Here is a 26,890-nt window from a genome sequence, read left to right as displayed (position 1 = left end):
GATGTCGATTGATACTAGGAAATCTCCTTGGGACATTGAGGCGATGACGGAGCGGAGCGATTCCATCCGGAACCGCCTGGTTTTTACATGTTTGTTGAGCAGTTTTAGGTCCAGAACAGGACGGAAGGATCCGTCCTTTTTCGGCACCACGAACAAGTTGGAGTAAAAACCGTGACCCTGTTGCTGAAAAGGAACAGGGATCACCACTCCTTCTGCCTTCAGAGTGCACACCGCCTGAAGAAGAGCATAGGCTCGCTCGGGGGGCGGAGATGTTCTGAAGAACCGAGTCGGAGGACGAGAGCTGAACTCTATCCTGTAACCGTGAGACAGAATGTCTCTCACCCAACGGTCTTTTACCTGTGGCAGCCAGGCTTCGCAAAAGCGGGAAAGCCTGCCACCGACCGAGGATGCGGTGTGAGGAGGCCGAAAGTCATGAGGCCGCTTTGGGAGCGGTTCCTCCGGCGGTCTTTTTAGGACGTGACTTAGACCGCCATGAATCGGAGTTCCTCTGATCCTTCTGAGGCCTTTTGGACGAGGAGAATTGAGACCTGCCCGCGGACCGAAAGGACCGAAACCTCGATTGTACCTTCCGTGGTTGAGGTCTGTTTGGTTTGGACTGGGGTAAGGATGAGTCCTGATTGTTTAATGATTTCATCCAATCGCTCACCAAACAGGCGGTCGCCAGAAAATGGTAAACCGGTTAAGAACTTTTTGGAAGCAGAGTCTGCCTTCCATTCACGTAGCCACATGGCCCTGCGGACTGCCACCGAATTGGCGGATGCTACCGCCGTACGGCTCGCAGAGTCCAGGACAGCATTAATGGCGTAGGACGCAAACGCCGACGCCTGAGAGGTTAAGGACACCACTTGCGGAGCAGACGTACGTGTGACTGCATTAATCTGCGCATGACAAGCTGAGATAGCTTGGAGTGCCCATACGGCTGCGAATGCTGGAGCAAAAGACGCGCCGATAGCTTCATAGATGGATTTCAACCAGAGCTCCATCTGTCTGTCAGTGGCATCTTTGAGTGAAGCCCCATCTTCCACTGCAACTATGGATCTAGCCGCCAGTCTGGAGACTGGAGGATCCACCTTGGGACACTGAGCCCAGCCCTTGACAACGTCAGGGGGGGGGGGGGGAAGGGATAACGTGTATCCTTAAGGCGCTTGGAAAAACGCTTATCTGGACAAGCTCGGTGTTTCTGGACTGCCTCCCTGAAGTCAGAGTGATCCAGAAACGTGCTCATTGTACGCTTGGGAAACCTGAAACGGAATTTCTCCTGCTGAGAAGCTGACTCCTCAATTGGAGGAGCTGGGGGAGAAATATCCAACACCTGATTGATGGTCGCTATAAGGTCATTCACTATGGCGTCACCTTCAGGTGTATCTAGGTTGAGAGCGGCCTCAGGATCAGAATCCTGATCTGCTACCTCCGCTTCATCATCCAGAGAGTCCTCCTGCTGAGACTCCGAACAGTGTGATGAAGTCGAGGGAATTTCCCAGCGAGCCCGCTTAGGCGGCCTGGGACTGCGGTCCGTGTCAGAGACCTCACCCTGGGACCTATGGGTCACCCCAGGAGCACTTTGCTGCTCCAACTGAGGGGGGCCTGGGGTCAATGATTCAACAGTGCCCGGGGCCTGAGTCACCGGTCTGGACTGTAAGGCTTCTAGTATCTTAGCAGACCATTTATCCATACTCTCAGACAGTTTGTCAGCAAATACTGGAAACTCCATCCCTGTCACCTGGACAGTGGTAGCAGGTGGTTCCACCTGGGCCACCAGTAGCAGAGGCTCCGGCTGAGTAAGTGCCACAGGGGCCGAGCATTGCACACAATGAGGATCGGTGGAACCTGCCGGTAGTATAGCCGCACATGAGGTACAGGTTGCAAAGTAAGCCTGTGCTTTGGCACCCTTGCTTTTTGCGGACGACGACCGCTCAAAGCGGTTGTGTGATCACCAGATTCCCTGCCTGGGCCTCTTAGAGCCGTGTTGTCTCTCCTCTCCAGCGTCAGAAGTGCTGACAGGAATGGCTGCCGGCGTTCTGTGGGGAGGAGGGGGCCGTGGGCGTGCCCTAGAAAGTGCGGGAATCTGATGCCCCACTGTGCTGAGTGAGGGGGGAGGAGGATACAAAGTATGCTCCAGCCCTCAGCGCTGACGTCCTGTGCAGCGTCCCGCCCTTCCCCTGACTGGCAGGCCTGGGGTCGGGAATATGCGATACTAGGCCGCAAAAGCCGGGGACTAAAGTTATAAGTGCGGCCGGCAAATAAGCGCGGCCGGCGCGGTAGTCCCCGGCGCACTAACACCCAGCAGTGCTGCAGTGTGTATGGCACAAGCGCTCCATGCGCGGTCCCCCAGGGGGACACAGAGTACCTCACAGTAGCAGGGCCTTGTCCCTGACGATACCCGGCTCCTGTCCAGCAGATTCCCCAGGGGCTGCGGAGGGAGCACGGTCCCAGTGCCTGGAGACCGATTAGGGCCCCACTTCACCCAGAGCCCATTAAGGGATACTGTGATAGTATTTTGAACACGCCCCTATCACGTGACAAAGGGACGTCATCCCTGGAAGCAGCCCATACAGTCTAGCATCTACACTGAGCACAGTGTGACGCTGGAGAGGTTTGCGCGCTCACGAGATTATGGGCGGGTACTTGCTGATAACAGTCACAGTCCCGCCCATAATCACTTGCCTGCGCACACGTCACCAGCAGTCACAGTGCTCAGTCCCGTGAGACTGGCACTGGGCATGCGCGGGGATGGCTGGAGCAGTGGGCGGTGTCCAAAAGTATGGAAATCAGCGATGGGGGCGGCATACAGGACCAGGGGGCAGAATAACGGCCATCAGGCTGCCCGCCCCCGTGTCTGATTTATAGAATCCGAAGCCAAAAAAGGTACCTCTTTATAAACTTTTTTTGGTCAGAAAGGGGGCCCAATAATAACAGGGACCTTTCTAGAATGCAGCCCACGAGCTGCAGAGGGGGAATCTGTGAGGTTTTAGGGGAAATTTCTGCTGACAGGTTCCCTTTAAGGTAACCATCTCAGGCATAGATTCCTTGGTGAGGGAATGAATCTCCTCTAGAGAAGCAGAGATGGCTTTGAGAGCCCACACTGCTGCAAAAGTCGGGGAAAACGTGGCCCCCGCAGCTTCATACACAGATTTGGCCAGAAGGTCAATCTGACGGTCAGTGGAATCCTTAAGTGGGGTGCCGTCAGCCACCGACAACGCTCCGGGCTGAGAGCCTAGACACCGGAGGGTCTACCTTTGGGGAGTGAGACCACTCCTTGACCACCTCAGGTGGAAATGGAAACCGGTCATCAGAACCACGCTTTGTAAAGCGTTTGTCAGGGCAGGCCCTGGGTTTGGTCACAGCGGTCTGAAAACTGGAGTGGTTAAAGAACACACTCTTCACTCTCTTAGGCAAGGTAAACTGATGTTTTTATGCCAAAGAGTTGCTCCTCTGACACTGGCGGATTGAGATCCAGCACAGAGTTAATAGAAGCAATCAAATCACTAAGATCTGAGTCAACCTCAGAGAAATCGATGGGATACATAGCCTTCGAGCCCCCAGTGAGGGCATCCTCCTCATCTTGAGAGTCAGCTCTTGAGACAGAGCCGTGGGATGGGGAGGGGGAGGAAACCCTGCGCCTTCTCTTAGAAGGACGGGGTCTGGGATTAGATGATGAATCCTCCGTGATCTCTGATGGACGGAGGTCAGAGGGTAGGAGTCCTCTGTCAAGAGTATTAGAGGCACCCTGTGAGGGGGGCTGATGCATATTCAAAGTCCTGGACAAAAGTCCCATGGACTCAGCAAATGACTGGGATATGGACCTAGAAAAGGACTCTACCCAGGCCGGGGGTTCAATCACAGGTGCAGCAGCAGCCTGAGAGACCACTGGGGGTGAGACTCCAGGCTGTGGCACCGCCAAGTTAGAGCAACCATCACATTGTGGATAAATGCTCGGCTCAGGCAGCAGGAGCTTACATGCAGTGCATGCAGAATAAAGCTTTGGAGCCTTGCTCCTTGTGTGAGACATGCTGCTGGAGTGGGGGCTTTGCAGAGAATGAACCCCAGGGAGAATATACAGAGGTCCACAACCGGAGACCGGCTGTGGCTTACCAGACCGCTGAGCGCGGTGTTGTGTGCCCTCCAGATCCCGAAGCCCGGTCCCCCAGAGCGCAGCACCTCAGCAGAGATGCAAATGCAAGATGTCCCAGAGCAGAGTGAACTCTGCCTGAGAAATGGCCGCCGAAGCGAAGAGGGGGCGGGACTAGGGGCGTTCCTATAAAAGAGCGGGAACTGGAGGGCTATAGAGAGACCTGCAGGGAAGGAGGGACGCCCCAGCAGTGGGGAGTGTCCCTCCCCTGTGTAGAACGGCCGCCGGGAGGAGCCGAACCTGTCCCTCTGCATGAGTGACATGCGAGGGCAGGAAAATGAAACTAGGCCTCCGGCGAAGCCAGGGCCTAAATTTAAGCGGCAAGGCCGACAAGCAGGCACCATCGGCGCGGTTCTCAGGCTAAAGCTAGAGAACCCGCCGGAAAAGTTAAAACAAATCACATACAGCATACTCTCCCCTTACAATAAAGAACCGGGACCCCCAACATAAACGTCTCAGGTACTTAGCTGCTGAGACGTAGGGCCATGTCCCTGGGGATGAGTGCTCCGGTCCAACAGAATCCTCAAGGGGCTGTGGATGGAGACCGGACTCCTGCCAGGCATGGAGACCGTGCTGGCTCCCACTTCAAGCCAGAGCCCAGAAGGGATGGTGAAGGAGCGCGGCATGTAAGGCTTTAGCCTTGTAAATCAACCTTAACAACACCGCCGACACAGTGGGGTGAGAACCCGCTTTTCTTCACACTCTTTCCAAAAGTCAAACAATCAGATGAGAATGCATGTGTTGATGTATGACCTCCTGAACACAAAGCGATAAACTGGCTAGGACTGGCTACCAGGGGGTGTATAAGCTCAGAGGGAGGAGCTACACTTTTAAGTGTAGTACTGTGTGTGTCCTCCGGAGGCAGAAGCTAAACACCATGGTCTGGGTCTCCCAAAGGAACGATAAAGAAATGGGAGTTCTCTCAAGAAAATTCCGGACCCTTTGAGATTACCACACCCGCGGTAAAAACTGCAGCAAACCGCACCCGAAAACCGCATGCGGTTTTGCCGCGGGTTGTTCCCTGCGGTTTTTGACCATTGTCTATGGCAAAAACCACAGGTACCTGCGGAAAAGTGACATGCAGTTCTTTTTGCTGCAGAAAACATGCAGCAAAACCTGCTGGTGGAAAAAAAAAAAAAAAATGCAGTGTGCGCAGCATTTTTTTTTTTTTTACCATAGGTTTTGCTGGGGAAGGACTGCAGCAAGGTTATAAACATTTTCTACAGCAAAACATGCAGCAAAACAGTGAAAAAAAAACGCAGTGTGCACACAGGGCCTAAGCCTAGAGTGGGAAATGCAGCAGCTACTGGTACTAATGTCCTGATTCCGGTCCCCTTCTTGTCCCCTATTATGACACCCCCTCTTACCTGCTTCTTGCGGACTGCAGGCACAGACCGGTGATCGCGGCAGGGGCCACAGCTGTTGTCATCTGCACTTCACTTGAATGAAGTGTGGCACCACAAATCATTCAAGTAAAGTAAAGCACAGACAACAGCGTCAGCCCTTGCATCGGCCGTGAGGTGTCTGGTCAGCAAGAAGCAGGTAAGAGGACACTGGAAAAGGAGGACAGGTGAGAACTTTGTGGGGCCCTCACTCAAGTATAAGCAGAGGGGAATGTTTTCAGCATAAAAAACATGGGCTGAAACCTCTAGTATATATGGTGCATAGTTCTTGATAGCAACTGTCTTCAATAGGAAACATATCCTTACCATCTCACAGCCACAAATGTAAGAGCCGAGGTGAAAACTAACATCAGGGCTCTAATTCAATCCTGGTGCTGCATCCCCTGTGCTCCCTGCTCGATTTCCACTTATACCATGTGAGGTCTACAAGCTGTGGGCTCTGCAGTCAATCTAAAAACAGCAGGGAGCATAGAGGACGTAGAACTGGGATTTTGGACTGTGCAGATTTTGCATCATCTTTGATAATGATGGTTTGCAATGGGAATGCAGAAAATCCTGCAGAGACTAAGGCTAGGTTCACATTTCCGTTGTTTTGCATCAGTCACATGCGCTGCTTGACGCTTGTGACTGATGCGTCGTACAACGGATGACAAGAATTAGAATTCATTGTCGGACGCTGTGAGGTAAATCCGGAGATATGACGATAAATCATGATATTCAAGTATGTCAGGAAGCCCTCTCCTGGTGTCACCCCCCTTTCCTTCACACAACTGGTTTAGCAACAAACTCCATGGCCATGTCCTGTGATATGGAAATTAGGTGGCTTTAGGACAAAGGACACAGGATGACTCCCTGCCGTCACCCTGTAACAAGAGTTGTATCTCATTAGCAAGGCTATGGAACTAGCAGACAGAACGACTCCAGTAAAAAATGGTTCATATCTCGCAAGCCATATTTCCGATAAATATGGCAACCATAAAAATGGTGTCTCCGCATGTGGACGATGCCGGCACCCCCTTTTTATGGGAGCAGGACATTGGGAAATGCCCCAGGCGTGATATCAGCCAATGGGGAACTGGCAGACAGGTCATGAGTCCCCTCGTTCTGTAGCTAAATTCATAACTGTCACAATGAGAGCATTGGCGTCCGCCTACGACGCTCCCAGGCAAAGTTATGGCCAATATCCCCTTTGCTGGATAATTCTGATCCATGCAGGGGGAGTGGCAGTGCTTCCCTGTGAGGTCACTAAGGTAGGAGGGGACCTGGATCTGCCCAGGTTGATAACCCTACTTCGGCCATTTTCCAGGGTTCTTCTGCTCGGGGGCCTGGTTGGGAAAGACCTGTGAGGGAGTTCCTGGAAACCTGGTCTACAGCGCCCCCCTGTGGCCAGACGCAACAAGGTAACTGCTGGAACTGTGTATGCCTGTTTGTAACCCATGCTTTGATTGTAACTGTACTCTGACATATGTATATTCTGTAGATTCCCTATTGTATATATTGTAGTTTCTAGTGTGGCTTTAGGCTGATTAAATTATATAATTAATCTTGGGCTGTTCTGTTATCTCGATCTTGAATCCCACGTCTGTGTGTTCGGCTAATAGTTACCGTGAAGCGGTTGGTGGCAGCGAATTGTGCCAAGGATTATTGTGGGGAGGCCAGTGAGATTCGGGGAGATTTTATATATTCCGCCCGCGGAGGTCGGGGGAATATATACCTTACTCTCACCGGGGACCCTTCAATAATCGGCATAAGTAGTATAGCGGCCTCCTTGCTTATGGTCGGGCAATTCCCTAATTGGCCTGACTATAAGAGGGGCGCTAGAGAGCGCGTCACGTGCTCTGTCTGTCGGTCGGGAGGTATAAAGGAGGGGTGACCCCCACTTGTTACCCCCCGATTGTGACGTACTGGTAGCCAGCGCGGGGGATTTCTGAGTGACCCCCCCGGTGGTTTGTGACAGACGCCATTGTAAAAGACAACGATCAGCTGATTATTCACAATAGCCGGCCGGCTTTTGAGAGCGAACAGATGACCTCCCAGCGGCCAGCTAATGAGAGCGATCAGCTGATCTCCCGGCGGCCAACTCCTGTGAGCGATCCGGCCGCCGGGTGATCAGCTGATCGCTCACAGGAGCCGGCCGCCGAGAATGTGTGCGGGGGGCGGAGTGCGGGGTGGGTGGATCCGAGCGTGGCCATGGCGCTGAGGACGTCAGTGCCGGTGACTGCACGGCTCGGGACAGGTGAGTGAGTGTGTACACACATGCGGGCGAGGCCGAGCGGGGAAGTGTCGGGCTCCCTGCACACGTAGCCAGGGTAAATATCAGGTAACTAAGCAAAGCACTTTGCTTGGTTACCCGATATTTACCTTTGTTACGTGTGCAGGGAGCAAGCGTAGCGAAATCCTACGGATTGCGCTGCTCAAAAAACGTTACACGCTGCATTCCTCACGCCCGACGGTCAGTCGTTCCACAACTGATCAGCCGGGCAGAGGATGCAACGCATCATCATCAGTCACAATCCGCCGCTCATACAAATCTATGGGAACAACAGAATCCACCAAACGGATTCCGTTGTTTACCAGAGCAGCGGATTGTGACTGATACAAAGTGACGGAAATGTGAACCTAGCCTAAGCCACCATGGGTTAATTTTTTTTTTTATTTAGAAGCGCCTCCAAATTTCAAAAACAAGTTTGTATCACAATTACAAATCATATTTAATGATTTCCAGTTTAGTTCAAGTCTCAGGAATTTTTTATAGTCCACATGGATTATTTTCAATTAAATGTACAGAATTTTGCCAATTTTCATCTAAAGGGAATTTTGTTACTTACCGTAAATTCCTTTTCTTCTAGCTCCAATTGGGAGACCCAGACGATTGGGGTGTATAGCTACTGCCTCCGGAGGCCACACAAAGTATTACACTAAAAAGTGTAAGGCCCCTCCCCTTCTGCATATACACCCCCCGTGGATCACGGGCTGCTTCAGTTTTAGTGCAAAAGCAAGAAGGAGGAAAGCCAATAACTGGTTAAACAATTCAATCCGAAGGAACATCGGAGAACTGAAACCATTCAACATGAACAACATGTGTACCCGAACAACCAAAAAATCCCGAAGGAACAGGGGCGGGTGCTGGGTCTCCCAATTGGAGCTAGAAGAAAAGGAATTTACGGTAAGTAACAAAATTCCCTTCTTCTTCGGCGCTCCATTGGGAGACCCAGACGATTGGGACGTCCAAAAGCAGTCCCTGGGTGGGTAAATTAATACCTCAAGTTTGGACTGTAAAAACAGCCCTTCCCTACATGGAGGCAACCGCCGCCTGCAGGACTCTTCTACTTAGGCTGGCATCCGCCTAAGTTTAGGCATGCACCTGATAACGCTTGGTGAAGGTGTGCAGACTCGCCCAGGTAGCCGCCTGGCACACCTGCTGAGCCGTAGCCTGGTGCCGTAATGTCCAGGACGCACCCACGGCTCTGGTAGAATGGGCCTTCAGCCCTGATGGAACCGGAAGCCCAGCAGAACGGTAGGCTTCAAGAATTGGTTCCTTGATCCATAGAGCCAGGGTAGATTTGGAAGCCTGCGACCCTTTGCGCTGACCAGCGACAAGTACAAAGGGTGCATCCGAGCGGCGCAGGGGCGCCGTGCGGGAAATGTAGATTCTGAGCGCTCTCATCAGATCCAACAAATACAAATCCAATTCATATCGATGAACTGGATGAGGACAAAAGGAAGGTAAGGAAATATCCTGACTGAGATGAAAAGGGGGATACCACCTTAGGGAGAAACCCCGGAATCAGGCGCAGCACTACCTTGTCTTGGTGAAACACCAAGAAGGGAGCTTTGGATGACCGCGCTGCGAGCTCGGACACTCTCTGAAGAGACGTGACCGCTACCAAAAAGGCCACTTTCTGTGAAAGTCGAGAAAGTGAAACATCCCTCAGAGGCTCAAAGGGCGGCTCCTGGAGAGCAATTAGTACCCTGTTCAGATCCCATGGGTCTAACAGCCTCTTGTACGGAGGGACAATGTGACAAACCCCCTGCAGGAACGTGCGTACCTGAGGAAGTCGCCCTATGCGCTTCTGAAAGAATACAGACAGTGCTGGGACTCGTCCGTTAAGGGAGCCGAGCGACAAACCTTTTCCCAAACCAGATTGCAGGAAGGAAGGAAAAGTAGGTAATGCAAATGTCCAGGGAGACACTCCCTGAGCAGAGCACTAAGATAAGAATATCTTCCACGTCTTGTGGTGGATCTCGGCAGACGTCGGCTTCCTAGCCCGTCTCATGGTGACAATGACGTCTTGAGATAATCCTGAAGATGCCAGGATCCAGGACTCAATGGCCACCAGTCAGGTTCAGGGCTGTAGAATTCAGATGGAAAAAACGGCCCTTGGGACAGTAAGTCTGGCCGGTCTGGTAGTGCCCACGGTTGGCCGACCGTGAGATGCCACAGATGCAGGTACCACGACCTCCTCGGCCAGTCTGGGGCGACGAGGATGGCGCGGCGGCAATCGGAGCTGATCTTGCGTAGCCCTCTGGGCAACAGAGTCAGAGGGGGAAACACATAGGGTAGCTGGAACTGCGACCAATCCTGAACCAAGGCGCCTGCCGCCAGAGCTCTTTGATCGTGAGACCGCGCCATGAAAATCGGGCCCTTGTTGTTGTGCAGAGACGCCATTAGGTCGACGTCCGGCCTCCCCCAGCGGCTACAGATTTCTTGAGACCCGTCCGGGTGCAGAGACCATTCCCCTGCGTCCATGCCCTGGCGACTGAGGAAGTCTGCTTCCCAGTTTTCTACGCCCGGGATGTGAACTGCGGATATGGTGTATGCTCTGTCTTCCACCCACATCAGAATCCGCCGGACTTCCTGGGAGGCTTGCCGACTGCATGTTCCGCCTTGGTGGTTGATGTATGCCACCGCTGCGAAGTTGTCCGACTGAATTCGGATCTGTTTGCCTTCCAGCCTCTGCTGGAAGGCTTGCAGGGCAAGATACCCTGCCCAGATTTCCAGAACATTGATCTGAAGGGTGGACTCCTCTGAAGAGAGAGTCCTTGCCCGTCTGAGAAAGGGGTACGTTCCTGTCTAGGGACGTTGACTTCCCATCCCATTGGCGAAGAATGTCCTATAGAAGTGGACGCAGATGAAACTGCGCGAAAAGGACTGCCTCTACATGAGGCGTCTTAAGGGGTGTGACTGGCCTTGAAGGAGAGACTGCACCCCCGTCTGTAGTGAACGCTGTATGTCCAGCGGGAGCTGCACTATCGCTGAGAGAGTGTGAAGCTCCATGCCAAGATATGTCAGCGATTGGGTCGGTGTCAGATTTAACTTTGAAAAGTTTATGATCCACCCGAAACTCCGGAGAGTCTCCAGCGCCACGTTCAGGCTGTGTTGGCATGCCTCTTGAGAGGGTGCCTTGACAAGTAGATCGTCCAAGTAAGGGATCACAGAGTGACCCTGAGAGTGCAGGACTACTCCCACTGCTGCCATGAACTTGTGAAAAGCCGTGGGGCTGTCGCCAGACCGAAGGGCAGGGCTACGAACTGAAGATGCTCGTCTTCAATAACGAATCGTAGCCAACGCCGGTGCTCTGGAGCAATCGGCACGTGGAGATAAGCATCCTGATGTCTATTGACGCTAGGAAATCTCCTTGAGATATGGAGGCAATGACGGAGCGGAGGGATTCCATCCGGAACCGCCTGGTTTTCACGTGCTTGTTGAGCAGGTTTAGGTCCAAAACGGAACGGAAGAGCCGTCATTTGTTGGTACCACAACCAGATTGGAGTAAAAACCGTATCTTGTTCCTGAGGAGGAACAGGGATTACCACTCCTTCTGCCTGCAGAAGAGCATCGGCTCGGTCGGGAGGTGAGGAAGTTCTGAAAATCTAGTCGGAGGACGAGAATAGAACTCTATCCTGTACACGTGAGACAAAATGTCTCTCACCCACCGGTCTTTGACCTGTGGCAGCTAAATGTCGCCAAAGCGGGAGAGTCTGCCACCGACCGCGGATGCGGAGAGAGAGAGCTGAACGTCATGAGGAAACCGCCTTGGTAGCGGTTCCTCCGGCTGCCTTCCTTGGGCGTGATTGAGCCTGCCAGGAATCTGCGCCTCTCTGAGCTTTTTTAGTCCTTTTGGACGAGGACAATTGGGACCTGCCCGAGCCTGGGAAGGACCGAAACCTCGACTGTCCCTTCCTCTGTTGGGTTGTTTGATCTGGGCTGGTGTAAGGAAGAGTCCTTACCCTTGGACTGTTAATGATTTCATCCAATCGCTCACCAAACAGTCTGTCACCAGATAACGGCAAACTGGTTAAGCACTTTTTTGGAAGCAGAATCTGCTTTCCATTCCCTCAACCACAAGGCTCTGCGTAAAACCACGGAGTTGGCGGACGCCACTGACGTACGGCTCGTAGAGTGCAGGACAGCATTAATAGCGTAAGTCGCAATGCAGACATTGCGAGGTTAAGGACGCCATCTGCGGCACAGATGTACATGTGACAGTGTCCACGTGCGCAAGACCAGCTGAAAAAGCTTGGAATGCCCATACGGCTGCGAATGCCGGAGCAACCGACACGCCGATAGCTTCATAGACAGAATTCAACCAGAGGACCATCTGTCTGTCAATGGCATCTTTAAGTGAAGTCCCATCTTCCACTGCAACTATGGATCTAGCCGCAAGCCTGGAGATAGGGGAATCCACCTTTGGACACTGGGTCCAGCGCTTGACCACGTCAGGGGGAAAGGGATAACGTGTATCCTTAATACGATTGGAGAACGCTTATCTGGATAAGTGTGGTGTTTCCGGATTGCTTCTCTGAAGTCAGAGTGGCCGGAAAAGTACTCAATATACGCTTGAGATACTGAAAAGGGATTTCTCCTGCTGTGAAGCTGACTCCTCCACCGGAGGAGCTGAGGGAGAAATATCCAACATTCCCTTGATGGACGCTAGAAGATCATTCACTATGGCGTCACCATCCGGAGTATCCGGATTGAGAGCGGTCTCAGGATCAGAGTCCTGATCAGCTACGTCTGCCTCATCATACAGAGAGTCCCGCTGGGACCCTAACCAGTGATGAAGCCGAGTGCCGCTCCCAGCGAGCTCGCTTAGGCTGTCTGGGACTGTCGTCCGTGTCAGAGTCTGCGCCCTGGGATGCATGGGACCCCCCCGGAGCACTGATTTGTTCCAAATGAGGGCGTATCAACATTGCCCATGGTCCGTCTGGACTGCATAGTCTCTAAGATGTTAGTCACAGTCACAGACCTATCAGCCGAAACTGCAACTCCGTCCCTGTCCCTGGACAGGGTTCACAGGTGGTTCCTTTAGCCACCTCTAGCAGAGACCCCGGCTGACCAAGTGCTACAGGGGAGCATTGCACACAATGGGGACAGTGGAACCTGCCGTGTGGAACAGTATCACGTGCAGTACAAGCAGCATAGAAAGCCTGTGCCTTGGCACCCTTGCTTTTTTGCTGCTGTTGTCCAGCCATCTAGGAGTATATAGCCAAGAATAGCGACCGTACAGTGCAGTGTATAGCATACCAGCATAAAGTACAAATGAACACTTCAGCACATGCAATACAAATGGCATTAGTGGGGTCAGCACTTCAGGTGCTGCTTACCGCCCGCCCAAAGGCGGGTGTGTGGTCGCCCGAATCCTGTGACTGGTTGCCCAGAGCTTGTCTCCCTTCTCCAGCCCAGACTGCGTGCAGGAATGGCTGCCGGCGTCTTGTGAAGAGGGGCGGGCCGTGGGCGTGCCCCAGACAAGAGCGGGAAACTGGCGTCCCACTGAGTCCAGTGAAGGGGGCTGGAGAATGCAAAGCAGACTCCAGCTCTCGGCGCTGACTGTCTGTACAGCGTCCCGCCCCTCCCCTGACTGGCAGGGCTGGGGGCGGGAACGAAGCGAAAACTAGGCCGCAAAGCCGGGGACTCGAGTAATAAGCGCGGCCGTCCTTGTGCACGGCCAGCGCGGAAGTCCCCGGCGCACCACAAGTCCCAGCCGCGCCACAGTGTAAAACACCCCGCAACGGCCGGCGCGGCAGTTTCTAACACATAAATTCACTCAGCTAAGCTGCAGTGAATAATAGCACAAGCGCTCCGCGCTGTTGTCCCCGGCGCACTAGCACTCCCAGCAATGCTGGTGTGTGTGTGCGCCATGTGTACGGGGACACAGAGTACCTTAATGTAGCAGGGCCCTGTCCCTGACGATACCCAGCTCCATATCCAGCAGGATCTCCGGGTCTGTGGATGGAGCCCGGTCTCAGTGCCTGGAGACCGGTAAGATCCCACTTCACCCAGAGCCCTGAGGGGGGATGGGGAAGGAAAACAGCATGTGGGCTCCAGCCTCCGTACCCGCAATGGGTACCTCAACCTTAACAAACACCCGACAAAAGTGGGGTGAGAAGGGAGCATGCTGGGGGCCCTAGTATGGGCCCTCTTTTCTTCCATCCGACATAGTCAGCAGCTACTGCTGACTAAAAACAGTGGAGCTATGCGTGGATGTCTGACCTCCTTCGCACAAAGCATAAAACTGAAGCAGCCCGTGATCCACGGGGGGGTGTATATGCAGAAGGGGAGGGGCCTTACACTTTTTAGTGTAATACTTTGTGTGGCCTCCGGAGGCAGTAGCTATACACCCAATCGTCTGGGTCTCCCAATGGAGCGCCGAAGAAATATATGATTTGTCTGCCTGACTGATAAGCTTCATTTATGAATGTGGGGGCGGGGGGCAAAAAAAAAAAAAAAAAAAAAAAAAAAAATAACCTAAACCACCGAACCTACAATTATCTGCTATTACATTGTGCCTGGAGATTCAGGTGAATTAGAGGAATGAAAGCCCATGTATTATCTGATGCAACCACCACATCTATGCTGCACACCCACTGGGAGGGGAGGCAATTATAAAGGACTGAAAACATAAGGTTCAGCTAAAAGCTTTGATTAGAAAGTGTTCTCTCTTAACAGTTTAAAGGGAAAGTGTACGCAAGAGTCCATTAGGGTGCGTGCCCATGATCAGTATTTGTAGCGGTTTGGACGCAGCATACCTCAGCTGCGTCCAAACCGCTGCGTTGTACAGTACAAGCATAGTGGATGGGATTCCTAGAAATCCCGTACCCACTGTGCTTGTTTTTTCTGCAGCAAACACTGACATGTGCTGCATCTTTCCAGACCGCAGCATGTCAATTATTTGCTGCGGAATCGCATGAGTCCTCCATAGGGAGAACACAAGCAGGAGACCACAGCACACTGAACCCTGATCGTGGGTACGGACAGCTGCGGTCTCCTGAAGAGAAAGGTGGAACCCCAGTCAGGACTCGCTGTGTTCGGAACGTCGAGAGTCCTGATCGTGGGCACATACCCAGCTGCAATCTTTTAGCCAGGCTCTGATTCACGTGCCCCATGGTTTGTGAGGCATGAATCGCCCAACAGGTTTCCCTTTTAATGTCGTTATTCACGAGTGACGATGAACCCTCCTTAGCACATCTGCTCCTGGATTGAAATATCTGGATCTTTAGGATCTTTACCCTCCGAATACAATAACAAAGTTATAGCTACCTCATCGCACTCTCCAGACGCATGGACTCCGCTTCCTGTGGGCAGGTCGGCCACCTGGGACTTCGTAGTTTTAGGAGTTGGGCCTCGTCTGCTGGTAACTGCAAAAGCAGCTTGTTGGTGTCTGTAGAGGGTAATTATTCCTCGATGTTTCGTGACGGTGTGACAGGTGCCATCTTTTTCAGAATTTGATCCTTACAAAATAAAAGCGTCACAAGTCTGTCAGTAGGATCAACCCCTACTAAGTTTATATGAGCATGTAGGTCATAGGAAGCTGACTACAATGATATCTGCAATCCAATGTCTTATTTTAGAGATATCCATGGTTTGCTCAATATGTATATGAACTGTCAAGATCTATCGGCTGCTCCCTGAGAATCTGTCGTGGGGAAGTTGGGGGGTGGGGTGGGGGGATCTCTTAGTGGTCCCAGTTGTGTTATTGAGTTAAGGAGTGAAGCTAACAAAGGAGTAAAGACGCTAGGGGACACCGACAGTGCAGAGAAGGGAGAGTCTCTGCATACTGTCTGCTGAGAGAGGCCTCCAACTGAGGTTCACTGGGCATTTGGGAGAAGTAACAGGGCTTACTGGAAAGAAGTCATTTCACTGAACAAGCAAAAAGTTGTGGGGAGGCTATTGAAGGAGGTCTCACCACTAAGTTTGGCACAGAAGTAGATTCCCTATTAGATTGTGAATTCGGCAGAAGAAAAAAAAAAAAGCCCTCTTCCATACGTGGATATAGGTCTGCCACAACGACTTATTCGCAAGAGCGTATGGCAGTTAGACTGTTACGGGCCCCAAGTCCTGACTGGGAAGCTCCTGACTTGAGCCAGAAGCCCAACCAGATGAAGGCCCAACCAGATGAAGGCCCAACCAGATGAAGGCCCAACCAGATGAAGGCCCAACCAGATGAAGGCCCAACCAGATGAAGGCCCAACCAGATGAAGGCCCAACCAGATGAAGGCCCAACCAGATGAAGGCCCAACCAGATGAAGGCCCAACCAGATGAAGGCCCAACCAGATGAAGGCCCAACCAGATGAAGGCCCAACCAGATGAAGGCCCAACCAGATGAAGGCCCAACCAGATGAAGGCCCAACCAGATGAAGGCCCAACCAGATGAAGGCCCAACCAGATGAAGGCCCAACCAGATGAAGGCCCAACCAGATGAAGGCCCAACGTGTCAGCTATGGACACCATGCCCTGCCAATCATCTGATTGTGTAAACCACCTTGAGCCAGCCATAACAAACTGACTGTGTAGATCCATATCAAATGGCTACATCCTACATCACTGGATTGACCAACAAGGGAAATTCCTACTTTAGACAAATACCTAAGATGCAGGTCCCATCTACAAGACAGCAGACCAACTAGAAAATTGCTGCACAAATGAGCGGTCACATTCTCCGCATGGATGCAGTGACTGCCTTGTCACAACACAGGGGTCTTAAGATGTAGGTCCCACACCAATCAGATGAGCATGGCACATCCTGAGCATATACTGCATGTATCCAATAATCCCAGTTGGATACACTTTTCAATGCATTTCCCTAGAATATTATTTATGGTGAGGATCACTCATGAATAAGCTACAGACAGTGAATCTGCTCAGCCATTTGCTGCTAACAAGCACAATACAGGTATTTATTCTGGAAGTGGTGGTCTCCCATAATCATTGCACGTTCTGTACAGGCCTAGCCCATCTATCTGTTCACATACTAATCAGGCCATTATAGTCGGGAGTCCCACTTCGGATTATACCCACATATGAAAGATCCATCACCGTACCTTTGAGATGGTCCATGTTGTTGAAGGCTGGGGCAGGGCAGCTTACAGAGGGGGTGATATTGGAATCCACACACACAGAACTACAAAGATTTTTAACAATTTTGGGGTTCGGACTGGGAGTCCTTGAGGTACATTGCTGCAGCAGTTTAGCAATACAGGACGCTGCGTAGTTCTGCACCACGGTGTTCTCTTCCTTTTTCACAGACTCCATTAATGGCTTGATTATCGGATTAAGTTTTTCTGGGAGCTGCATGAGGTTGACTATTGCACAGGCAGCAAAGGTGTGCACTCTCAGCTGAAGGACTTGCCATTCCTGATTGGTTTCCATCACAGTCAGCTTTACTTGTTGTCTTTTTCCATCTAGTTGCTGGTAAACTTTGGCATTGGCCCGCAGAGGTCCTGCTACTTCACTGAACACCGCAGTTACCTAGGAATGCACCAAACAAAGCCTATAAACGCAGGTTTCTACAGAACATGTGAGCTTTAATACAGTTCAGGGTATAGGATTGCATCACAGTGGAGTCAAGGTATGATGGGACTTGCATAGGTTGTTGGGGAACAAAGATCTACTTACTAGGTTACTGGGTTTTAATAGATTGCACCCAAATTGCTGCTAATACTGATTGTGGGTATGCAACCTTAGAGTAGTGTGCTCCAGCTGCGTCCAAAAAGAAGGGAATTTTGTTACTTACCGTAAATTCCTTTTCTTCTAGCTCCTATTGGGAGACCCAGACGATTGGGTGTATAGCACTGCCTCCGGAGGCCACACAAAGCAATTACACTAAAAAGTGTAAGGCCCCTCCCCTTCTGGCTATACACCCCCAGTGGGATCACTGGCTCACCAGTTTTAGTGCAAAAGCAAGAAGGAGGAAAGCCAATAACTGGTTTAAACAAATTCACTCCGAAGTAACGTCGGAGAACTGAAAAACCATTCAACATGAACAACATGTGTACCCGAAAAACCACCAAAAATCCCGAAGGACAACAGGGCGGGTGCTGGGTCTCCCAATAGGAGCTAGAAGAAAAGGAATTTACGGTAAGTAACAAAATTCCCTTCTTCGGCGCTCCATTGGGAGACCCAGACGATTGGGACGTCCAAAAGCTGTCCCTGGGTGGGTAAAGAAATACCTCATGTTAGAGCTGCAAAGACAGCCCTCCCCTACGGGGAGGCAACTGCCGCCTGCAGGACTCTTCTACCTAGGCTGGCGTCCGCCGAAGCATAGGTATGCACCTGATAATGTTTGGTGAAAGTGTGCAGACTCGACCAGGTAGCTGCCTGGCACACCTGTTGAGCCGTAGCCTGGTGTCGTAATGCCCAGGACGCACCCACGGCTCTGGTAGAATGGGCCTTCAGCCCTGATGGAACCGAAAGCCCAGCAGAACGGTAGGCTTCAAGAATTGGTTCTTTGATCCATCGAGCCAGGGTGGCTTTGGAAGCCTGCGACCCCTTGCGCTGGCCAGCGACAAGGACAAAGAGTGCATCAGAGCGGCGCAGGGGCGCCGTGCGGGAAATGTAGATTCTGAGTGCTCTCACCAGATCTAACAAATGTAAATCCTTTTCATACCGGTGAACCGGATGAGGACAAAAAGAAGGTAAGGAGATATCCTGATTAATATGAAACGAGGATACTACCTTAGGGAGAAACTCCTGAATGGGGCGCAGCACTACCTTGTCCTGGTGGACCACCAGGAAGGGAGCCTTGGATGACAGCGCTGCTAGCTCAGACAGACACTCTCCGAAGAGACGTGATCGCTACCAGAAAGGCCACTTTCCGTGATAGTCGAGAGAGTGAAACATCCGTCAGAGACTCGAAAGGCGGCTTCTGGAGAGCAACTAGTACCCTGTTCAGATCCCATGGATCTAACGGCCGCTCGTACGGGGGGACGATATGACCAAACCCCCTGCAGGAACGTGCGTACCTGCGGACGTCGTGCTAGACGCTTCTGAAAAAAAAACACCAATAGCGCCGAGACTTGCCCTTTAAGGGAGCCGAGCGACAAGCCCTTTTCCAACCCAGATTGCAGGAAGGAAAGAAAAGTAGGCAATGCCAATGGCCAGGGGGACACTCCTTGTACAGAGCACCAGTAAAAGAAAATCTTCCACTTCCGTGGTAGATCTTAGCAGACGTGGGCTTCATAGCCTGTCTCATGGTGGCAACGACCCCGTGGGATAATCCTGAGGACACTAGGATCTAGGACGCAATGGCCACACAGTAGGTTCAGGGCCGTAGAATTCAGATGGAAAAACGGCCCTTGGGACAGTAAGTCTGGCCGGTCTGGTAGTGCCCACGGTTGATCGACCGTGAGATGCCTGTCGCCAGAGCTCTTTGATCGTCATGAAAACCGGGACCTTGCTGTTGTGCCGATTCGTGAAACCCGTCCGGGTGCAGAGACCATTCTCCTGCGTCCACGCCCTGGTGACTGAGGAAGTCTGCTTCCCAGTTTTCTACGCCCGGGATGTGAACTGCGGATATGGTGTATGCTCTGTCTTCCACCCCTAGCAGAATCCGGCGGACTTCCTGGGAGGCTCGCCGACTGCGTAGTCCGCCTTGGTGGTTGATGTATGCCACCGCTGTGGATTGTCCGACTGAATTCGGATCTGTTTGCCTTCCAGCCACTGCAGGAAGTCTTGCAGGGCCATATGCACTGCCCAGAGCTCCAGACAATTGATCTGAAGAGTGGACTCCTCTGAAGAGAGTCCTTGATCGTCTGAGAAAGGGGGACGTTCCTGTGTAGGGACATAGACTTCCCCTCCCATTAGCGAAGAATGTTCTATTGAAGTGGACGCAGATGAAACTGCGTGAAAGGGACTGCCTCTGGATGAGGTGTCTCCTTGAAGGAGAGACTGCACCCCCGTCTGTAGTGACCGCTGTTTGTCCAGTGGAAGCTTCACCATCGCTGAGAGAGTGTGAAACCCCAAGCTAAGATATGCCAGCGATTGGGTTTAACTTTGAAAAGTTGAGGACCCACCCGAAACTCTGGGAAGTCTCCAGCGCCATGTTCTGGCTGTGTTGGCATGCCTCTTAAAAGAGTGCCTTGACAAGTAGATGGTCTAAGTAAGGGATCACAGGGTGACCCTGAGAGTGCGGGAGTGGTCCCACTGCTGCCATGAACTTGGTGAAAACCCGTGGGGCTGTCGCCAGACCGAAGGGTAGGGCTACGAACCGAAGATGCTCGTCTTCAATAACGAATCGTAGCAAACGCCGGTGCTCTGGAGCAATCGGCACGTGGAGATAAGCATCCTGATGTCTATTGATGCTAGGAAATCTCCTTGAGACATTGAGGCAATGACGGAGCGGAGGGATTCCATCCGGAACCGCCTGGTTTTCACGTGCTTGTTGAGCAGTTTAAGGTCCAGAACGGAACGGAAGGAGTCGTCCTATTTTGTCACCCCGACCAGATCGGAGTAAAAAGTGTCTCTTGTTCCTGAGGAGGAACCGGGATTACGACTCCTACTGCCTGCAGAAGAGCCTCGGCTCGGCCGGTGAGGAAGTTTTTGCGACAAACTGTCTCTCACCCACCGGCCATTGACCTGTGGCAGTTAAATGTCGCTAAAGCGGGGGAGTCTGCCACCGACCGCGGACGCGGAGAGAGAGGGCTGAAAGTCATGAGGAAACCGCCTTGGTAGCGGTTCCTCCGGCTGCCTTCTCCGGGCGTGATTGAGCCCGCCAGGAACCTGCGCCCCTCTGAGCCTTTTGAGTCCTGTTGGACGAGGGCAATTGGGACGTGCCCGAGCCTGGGAAGGACCGAAACCTCGACTGTCCCTTCTCCTGATGGGTCTTGTTTGATAGCTGGGGTAAGGAAGAATCCGTACCCTTGGACAGTTGAATGATTTAATCCAACCGCTCACGAAACAGTCTGTCACCAGATAAAGGCAATCTGGTTAAGCACTTTTGTGGAAGCAGCATCTGCTCCAATCCCTTAACACTAGGAGCGTAACAACACGGAGTTGGCGGACGCCACTGACGTACGGCTCGTAGAGTCCAGGACAGCATAAACAGCTTGAGTCGCAATGCCGACATTGCGAGGTGAAGGACGCTACTGCGGCCAAGATGTACATGTGACCGCGTCCCTCTGCGCAATACTAGCTGAAATAGCTTGGAGTGCCTCTATGGCTGCGAATGCCGGGGCAACCGACCCGCCGATAGGGCTATCTGTCTGTCAATGGCATCTTTAAGTGAAGTCCCATCTTCCACTGCAACTATAGATCTAGCCGCAAGCCTGGAGATTGGGGGATCCACCCTTGGAGCGCTTGAGCACGTCAGGGGGGAAGAGACAACGCGTATCTTCAATACGGTTGGAGAAACGCTTATCGGGATAAGCGTGGTGTTCCTGGACTGCTTCTCTGGAGTCAGAGTGACCAGAAAAGTACTCAATATACGCTTGAGATACCGAAATAGGGATTTCTTCTGCTGTGAAGCTGACCCCTCCACTGGAGGAGTTGAGGGAGAAATACCCAACCTTCCATTGATGGACGCTATAAGATTATTCACTATAGCGTCACCATCCGGTGTATCCGGATTGAGAGCGGTCTCAGGATCAGAGTCCTGAACAGCTACGGCTGCCTCATCATACAGAGAGTACTGTGATGAAGTCGAGGGCCGTTCTTAGGGAGCTCGCTTAGGCCGTCTGGGACTGTCGTCCGTGTCAGAGCCTGCACCCTGGGATGCATGGGACCCTCCTGGAGCCATGATTTGTTTCGAAATCAGGGTGGCCAGGGGCATTGAATCAACATTGCCCAAGGTCTGTCTGGACTGCAAAGTCTGTAAGATGTTAGTCATAGCCACAGACAATATATCAGCGGAAACTGCAACTCCGTCCCTGTCCCTGGACAGGGATCACAGGTGGTTCTTTTGGCCACCTGTAGCAGAGACCCCGTTGAATAATTGCACCCACTGGGGGTCCTGGAACAGTCGCATGCAGTACAAGCAGCATAGAAAGCCTGTGCCTTGGCACCCATGCTTTTTTTTTTTTTTGTTGCTGTTGCTGTCTAGCCATCTAGGAGCATTAGCCAAGAATAGCGACCGTACAGTGCAATGTATAGCATACAAGCATGAAGTACAATAAACACTTCAGCACATGCAGTACAAGGAGCATAGAAAGCCTGTGCCTTGGCACCTTTGCTTTTCTGCTGCCGTTGTCTAGTTATTCAGGAGCATTAGCCAGGAAAAGCGACATACAGTGAATGTATAGCATACAAGCATGAAAATAACCACTGCAGCACATGCAATCCAAGCAGCATTGAAAGCTTGTGCCTTAGCACCCTTGCTTTTCTGCTGCTGTTGTCTAGTCATCAAGGAGCATTAGCCAAGAATAGCGACATGCAGTGAATGTACAAGCATGAAAATAAACTCTGCAGTACATGCAATCCAAGCAGCATTGAAAGCTTGTGCCTTAGCACCATTGCTGTTTGCTGCCGCTGTCTAGCCATCTAGGCGGGTAGACAGCCAAGAATAGCCCTTACAGTGCAATGTAAAGCATACAAGCATAAAGGACACATGACACTGCAGCACATGCAAGACAAGCAGCATATAGAGTCTGTGCTTTAGCACCCCTGATCTTTTGCTGCTGTTTCTAGGTCTGCATCCTGAATAGCGACCGTACAAAAGTACAACAGGACACTTCGGCATTAGTGGGTCAGCACTTTAGTTGCCGCTTACCGCCCGCACAAAAGCGGGTGTGTGGCGCCGGAATCCTGTGCTGGTAGCTCAGTGTCTCAGTTTTCCCGCTCTGCGTGCCGGAATGGCTGCCGGCGTCCAGAGGAGAGGGGCGGGCCGAGGGCGTGCCCGAGACAAGAGCGGGAACCCGGCGCCCACTGTGTCTAGTAAAGGGGGCTGGAGAATGCAAATAAGGCTCCAGCCCTCGGCGCTGCTATAGAACAGCGTCTCTCCCTGTCCCTGAGTGACAGGGTGGGGGCGGGAACGAAGCGGCGCTAGGCCGCAAAAGCCGGGGACTAAAGTTAGAAGCGCCGCCGCCGTAAAAGCGCGGTCGGCGCGTCCCCGGCGCACTACAAGTCGCAGCTGCGCCGCCGCTCCAGGGGCGGTCGGCGCGGCGGTCCCCACACGTAAAGTCCCCCAGTAATCTGCAGGGACTATAAGCCCAGCGCACAGCGCTACAGTCCCCGGCGTACTAGCACACCCAGCAAGCCTGGAGTGTGCGTGGCCTGCCATACGGGGACACAGAGTACCTGAAAGTTGCAGGGCCTTGTCCCTGAACGGCACTCCCGCTCCACATCCAGCAGGTTCTATGGGTCTGTGGATGGAGCCCGGCCTCAGGGCTTGGTGGCCGGAAAGATCCCACTTCCTCAGAGCCCCTCAGGGGGATGGGGAAGGAAAACAGCATGTGGGCTCCAGCCTCCGTACCAGCAATAGGTACCTCAACCTTACAAACCGCAAGTGGGGTAAGAAGGGAGCATGCTGGGGGCCCTAGTATGGGCCCTCTTTTCTTCCATCCGATATAGTCAGCAGCTACTGCTGACTGAACAGTGGAGCTTATGCATGGATGTCTGACCTCCTTCGCACAAAGCAGAAAACTGGTGAGCCAGTGATCCCACTGGGGGTGTATAGCCAGAAGGGGAGGGGCCTTACACTTTTTAGTGTAATTGCTTTGTGTGGCCTCCGGAGGCAGTGCTATACACCCAATCGTCTGGGTCTCCCAATGGAGCGCCGAAGAAAGAGAATTTTGTTACTTACCGTAAATTCTTTTTCTTATAGTTCCGTATTGGGAGACCCAGACCATGGGTGTTTAGCTTCTGCCTCCGGAGGACACACAAAGTACTACACTAAAAAGTGTAGCTCCTCCCTCTGAGCTTATACACCCCTTGGTAGCCAGTCCTAGCCAGTTTAGGGCAAAAGCTGAAGGAGAAAAGCCACCCACAAGTAGAACCGAGTAAGAACCGGAACAACCGGAGACTGTCCACGACAACAGCCGGTGATAACACACGGAACAAGAAAATTGCCAAAAGGCAACAGGGAGGGTGCTGGGTCTCCCAATACGGAACTATAAGAAAAAGAATTTACGGTAAGTAACAAAATTCTCTTTTTCTTTATTGTTCCTTTGGGAGACCCAGACCATGGGACGTTCCAAAGCTGTCCCTGGGTGGGAATAAACAGAAAAAACTAAGAAGTAGGCGGAGCCTAACTTCACAAGTGGGCGACAGCCGCCTGAAGAATGCGTCTGCCCAAGCTCGCATCTGCCGAAGCATGAGCATGCACTTTGTAGTGCTTCGAAAAGGTATGCAGGCTAGTCCAAGTGGCAGCCTGACAGACTTGTTGAGCCGTTGCGAGACACATAGATCCGGAGAGCACGCACCAGAGAGCACGCACCAGATCTAGAGTATGCAGCGCTTTCTCAAAGCGATGAACAGGGGCCGGACAGAAGGAAGGCAAGGAAATATCCTGGTTAAGGTGGAAGGGAGAGACCACCTTAGGAAGAAAGTCCGGGGGTCGGACGGAGAACTACCTTGTCTTGGTGAAAAAACAAAGAAGGGAATTTTGTTTACTTACCGTAAATTCCTTTTCTTCTAGCTCCAATTGGGAGACCCAGACAATTGGGTGTATAGCTATTGCCTCTGGAGGCCACACAAAGTATTACACTTAAAAGTGTAAGGCCCCTCCCCTTCTGGCTATACACCCCCAGTGGGATCACTGGCTCACCAGTTTTAGTGCAAAAGCAAGAAGGAGGAAAGCCAATAACTGGTTTAAAGACCAATTCAATCCGAGGAAACATCGGAGAACTGAACCATACCACATGAACAACATGTGTACCCGAAAAAACAGAAAAACCCCGAGAAAAAACAGGGCGGGTGCTGGGTCTCCCAATTGGAGCTAGAAGAAAAGGAATTTACGGTAAGTAAACAAAATTCCCTTCTTCTTTTTCGCTCCTAATTGGGAGACCCAGACAATTGGGACGTCCAAAAGCAGTCCCTGGGTGAGTAAAAGAATACCTCGTGATAGGGCCGTCAAACAGCCCTTTCCTACAGGTGGGCCATCGCCGCCTGAAGGACTTATCTACCTAGGCTGGCGTTTGCCGAAGCGTAGGTATGTACCTGAAAATGCTTGGTAAAGGTATGCAGACTCAATCAGGTAGGTGCCTGACACCTGCTGAGCCGTAGCCTGGTGCCGTAATGCCCAGGATGCACCCACGGCTCTGGTAGAATGGGCCTTCAGCCTTGAGAGAACCAGAAGCCCAGTAGAACTGTAGGTTTCAAGAATTGGTTCCTCGATCCCCCGAGCCAGGGTGGATTCAGAAGCTTGCGACTGTTTACGCCGACCAGCGACAAGGACAAAGAGTGCATCCGGGTGGCGCAGGAGCGCCATGCGGGAAGTAGAACCTGAGTGCTCTCCCCAGAACCAACAGATGCAAATCCTTCTGAAATTGATGGACTGGACGAGGACACAAAGAAGGTGAGGTGATATCCTGATTGATATGAAAGTGGGATACCACCTTAGGGAGAAATTCCGGAATCGGACGCAGAACTACCCTGTCCTGGTGAAGGACCAGGAAGGGAGATTTGTATGAGAGCGTTGCTAGCTCGGAAACTCTCCTAAGAGACGAGACCGTTACTAGAAGGCCACTTCCAGAGAAAAGCGGGAAGGGAGACCTCTTTCAAAGGCTCGAAAGGCGGCATCAAGAGAGCAATTAGAACCTTGTTCAGATCCCAGGGCTCTAACGGCCGCTTGTACGGAGTGCTGAGACGACAAACTCCCCGTAGGAACGTGCGTACCTGAGGAAGTCGTTTCTGAAAAAATACAGATAGCGCTGAGACTTGTCCCTAAAGGGAACTGAGCGACAACCCTTTTTCCAACCTAGATTGCAGGAAGGAAGGAAACATAGACGATGCAACCGGCCAGGGAGAAACACCCTGCGCCGAGCACCGAGATAAGAATATCTTCCACGTCCTGTGGTCAATCTTGGCGGACGTTGGTATGCTAGCCTGTCTCATGGTGGCAACCACGTCCTGAGGTAATCCTGACGACACTAGGTTCCAGGACTCAATGCCACACCATCAGGTTGAGGGCCGTAGAATTCAAATGGAAGAATGGCCCTTGAGACAGCCAGTCTGATTGGTCTGGTAGTGCCCCCGGTTAGCCTACCGTGAGGCACCACAGAACCGGGAACCACAACATCCTCGGCCAATCTGTAGCGACGAGGATGGCGCGGCTGCAGTCGGTCCTGATCTAGCGCAGCACTCTGGGCAACAATGCCAGAGGTGGCACATAAGGTAGCTGGAACTGCGACCAATGCTGAACTAAGGCGTCTGCCGCCAGAGCTCGATGATTGTGAAACCGTGCCATGAAGCTGGCACATTGTTGTTGTGCCGTGACGCCATTAGATCGACGTCCGGCCTCTGTCAGCGGCGCCAGATCTCCTGAAACCCGTCCGGGTGAAGAGACCATACCCTTTCGGCCACACCCCGGCGACTTAGGAAGTCAGCTTCCTAGTTTTCCACGCCTGGGATGTGAACTGTGGATATGGTGGATGCCGTGTCTTCCACCCACATCAGAACCTGCCGGACTTCCTGGAAGGCTTGCCGGTTGCGCGTTCTTCCTTGGTGGTTGATGTATGCCACCGCTGTGGAGTTGTCCGACTGAAGTCGGATTTGCTTGCTGTCCAGCTGCTGTTGGAAGGTTTGTAGGGCAAGATACACTGCTCTGTGTTCAAGAACATTGATCTGAAGGGTGGACTCTTGCTGAGTCCACGTACCCTGAGCGCTGTGGTGGAGAAAAACTGCTCCCCACCCTGATAGACTCGCGTCTGTCGTAACTATCGCCCAGGATGGGGATAGGAAGGACCTTCTTTTTGACCATGAGGTGGGAAGAAGCCACCACCGTAGAGATTCCTTGGCCGCCTGAGAAAGAAAGACGACTCTGTTGAGGGAGGTCGACTCCCCGTCCCATTGGCGGAGAATGTCACATTGTAGTGGACGCAGATGAAACTGCGCGAAAAGAACTGCCTCCATTGCTACCATCTTACGTAGGAAGTGCATGAGGCGTCTCAATGTGTGCGACTGGT

General features: G+C 52.3%; 1 protein-coding gene across 3 annotated transcripts in view; it reads right to left on the bottom strand.

Moving 5' to 3' along the window:
• Positions 1-26,890, bottom strand: part of BTAF1 (B-TFIID TATA-box binding protein associated factor 1) — a 187,882-nt gene that overhangs the window by 69,216 nt on the left and 91,776 nt on the right. For all 3 annotated transcript variants that reach the window (XM_075348556.1, XM_075348555.1, XM_075348557.1), the window contains exons 20-21: positions 16,877-17,303; positions 15,095-15,285 (exon numbers count right to left, since the gene is read on the bottom strand). In XM_075348556.1, the coding sequence (XP_075204671.1) occupies positions 15,095-15,285; positions 16,877-17,303 (618 nt within the window). The remainder of the gene's footprint in view (positions 1-15,094; positions 15,286-16,876; positions 17,304-26,890) is intronic.

Source organism: Anomaloglossus baeobatrachus, chromosome 5, assembly GCF_048569485.1.
Source record: "Anomaloglossus baeobatrachus isolate aAnoBae1 chromosome 5, aAnoBae1.hap1, whole genome shotgun sequence".
In the NCBI taxonomy this organism is placed as follows: Eukaryota; Metazoa; Chordata; class Amphibia; order Anura; family Aromobatidae; genus Anomaloglossus; species Anomaloglossus baeobatrachus.
Note: the sequence above shows the minus strand (reverse complement) of the source record. Positions and strands in the feature narration are given on the sequence as shown.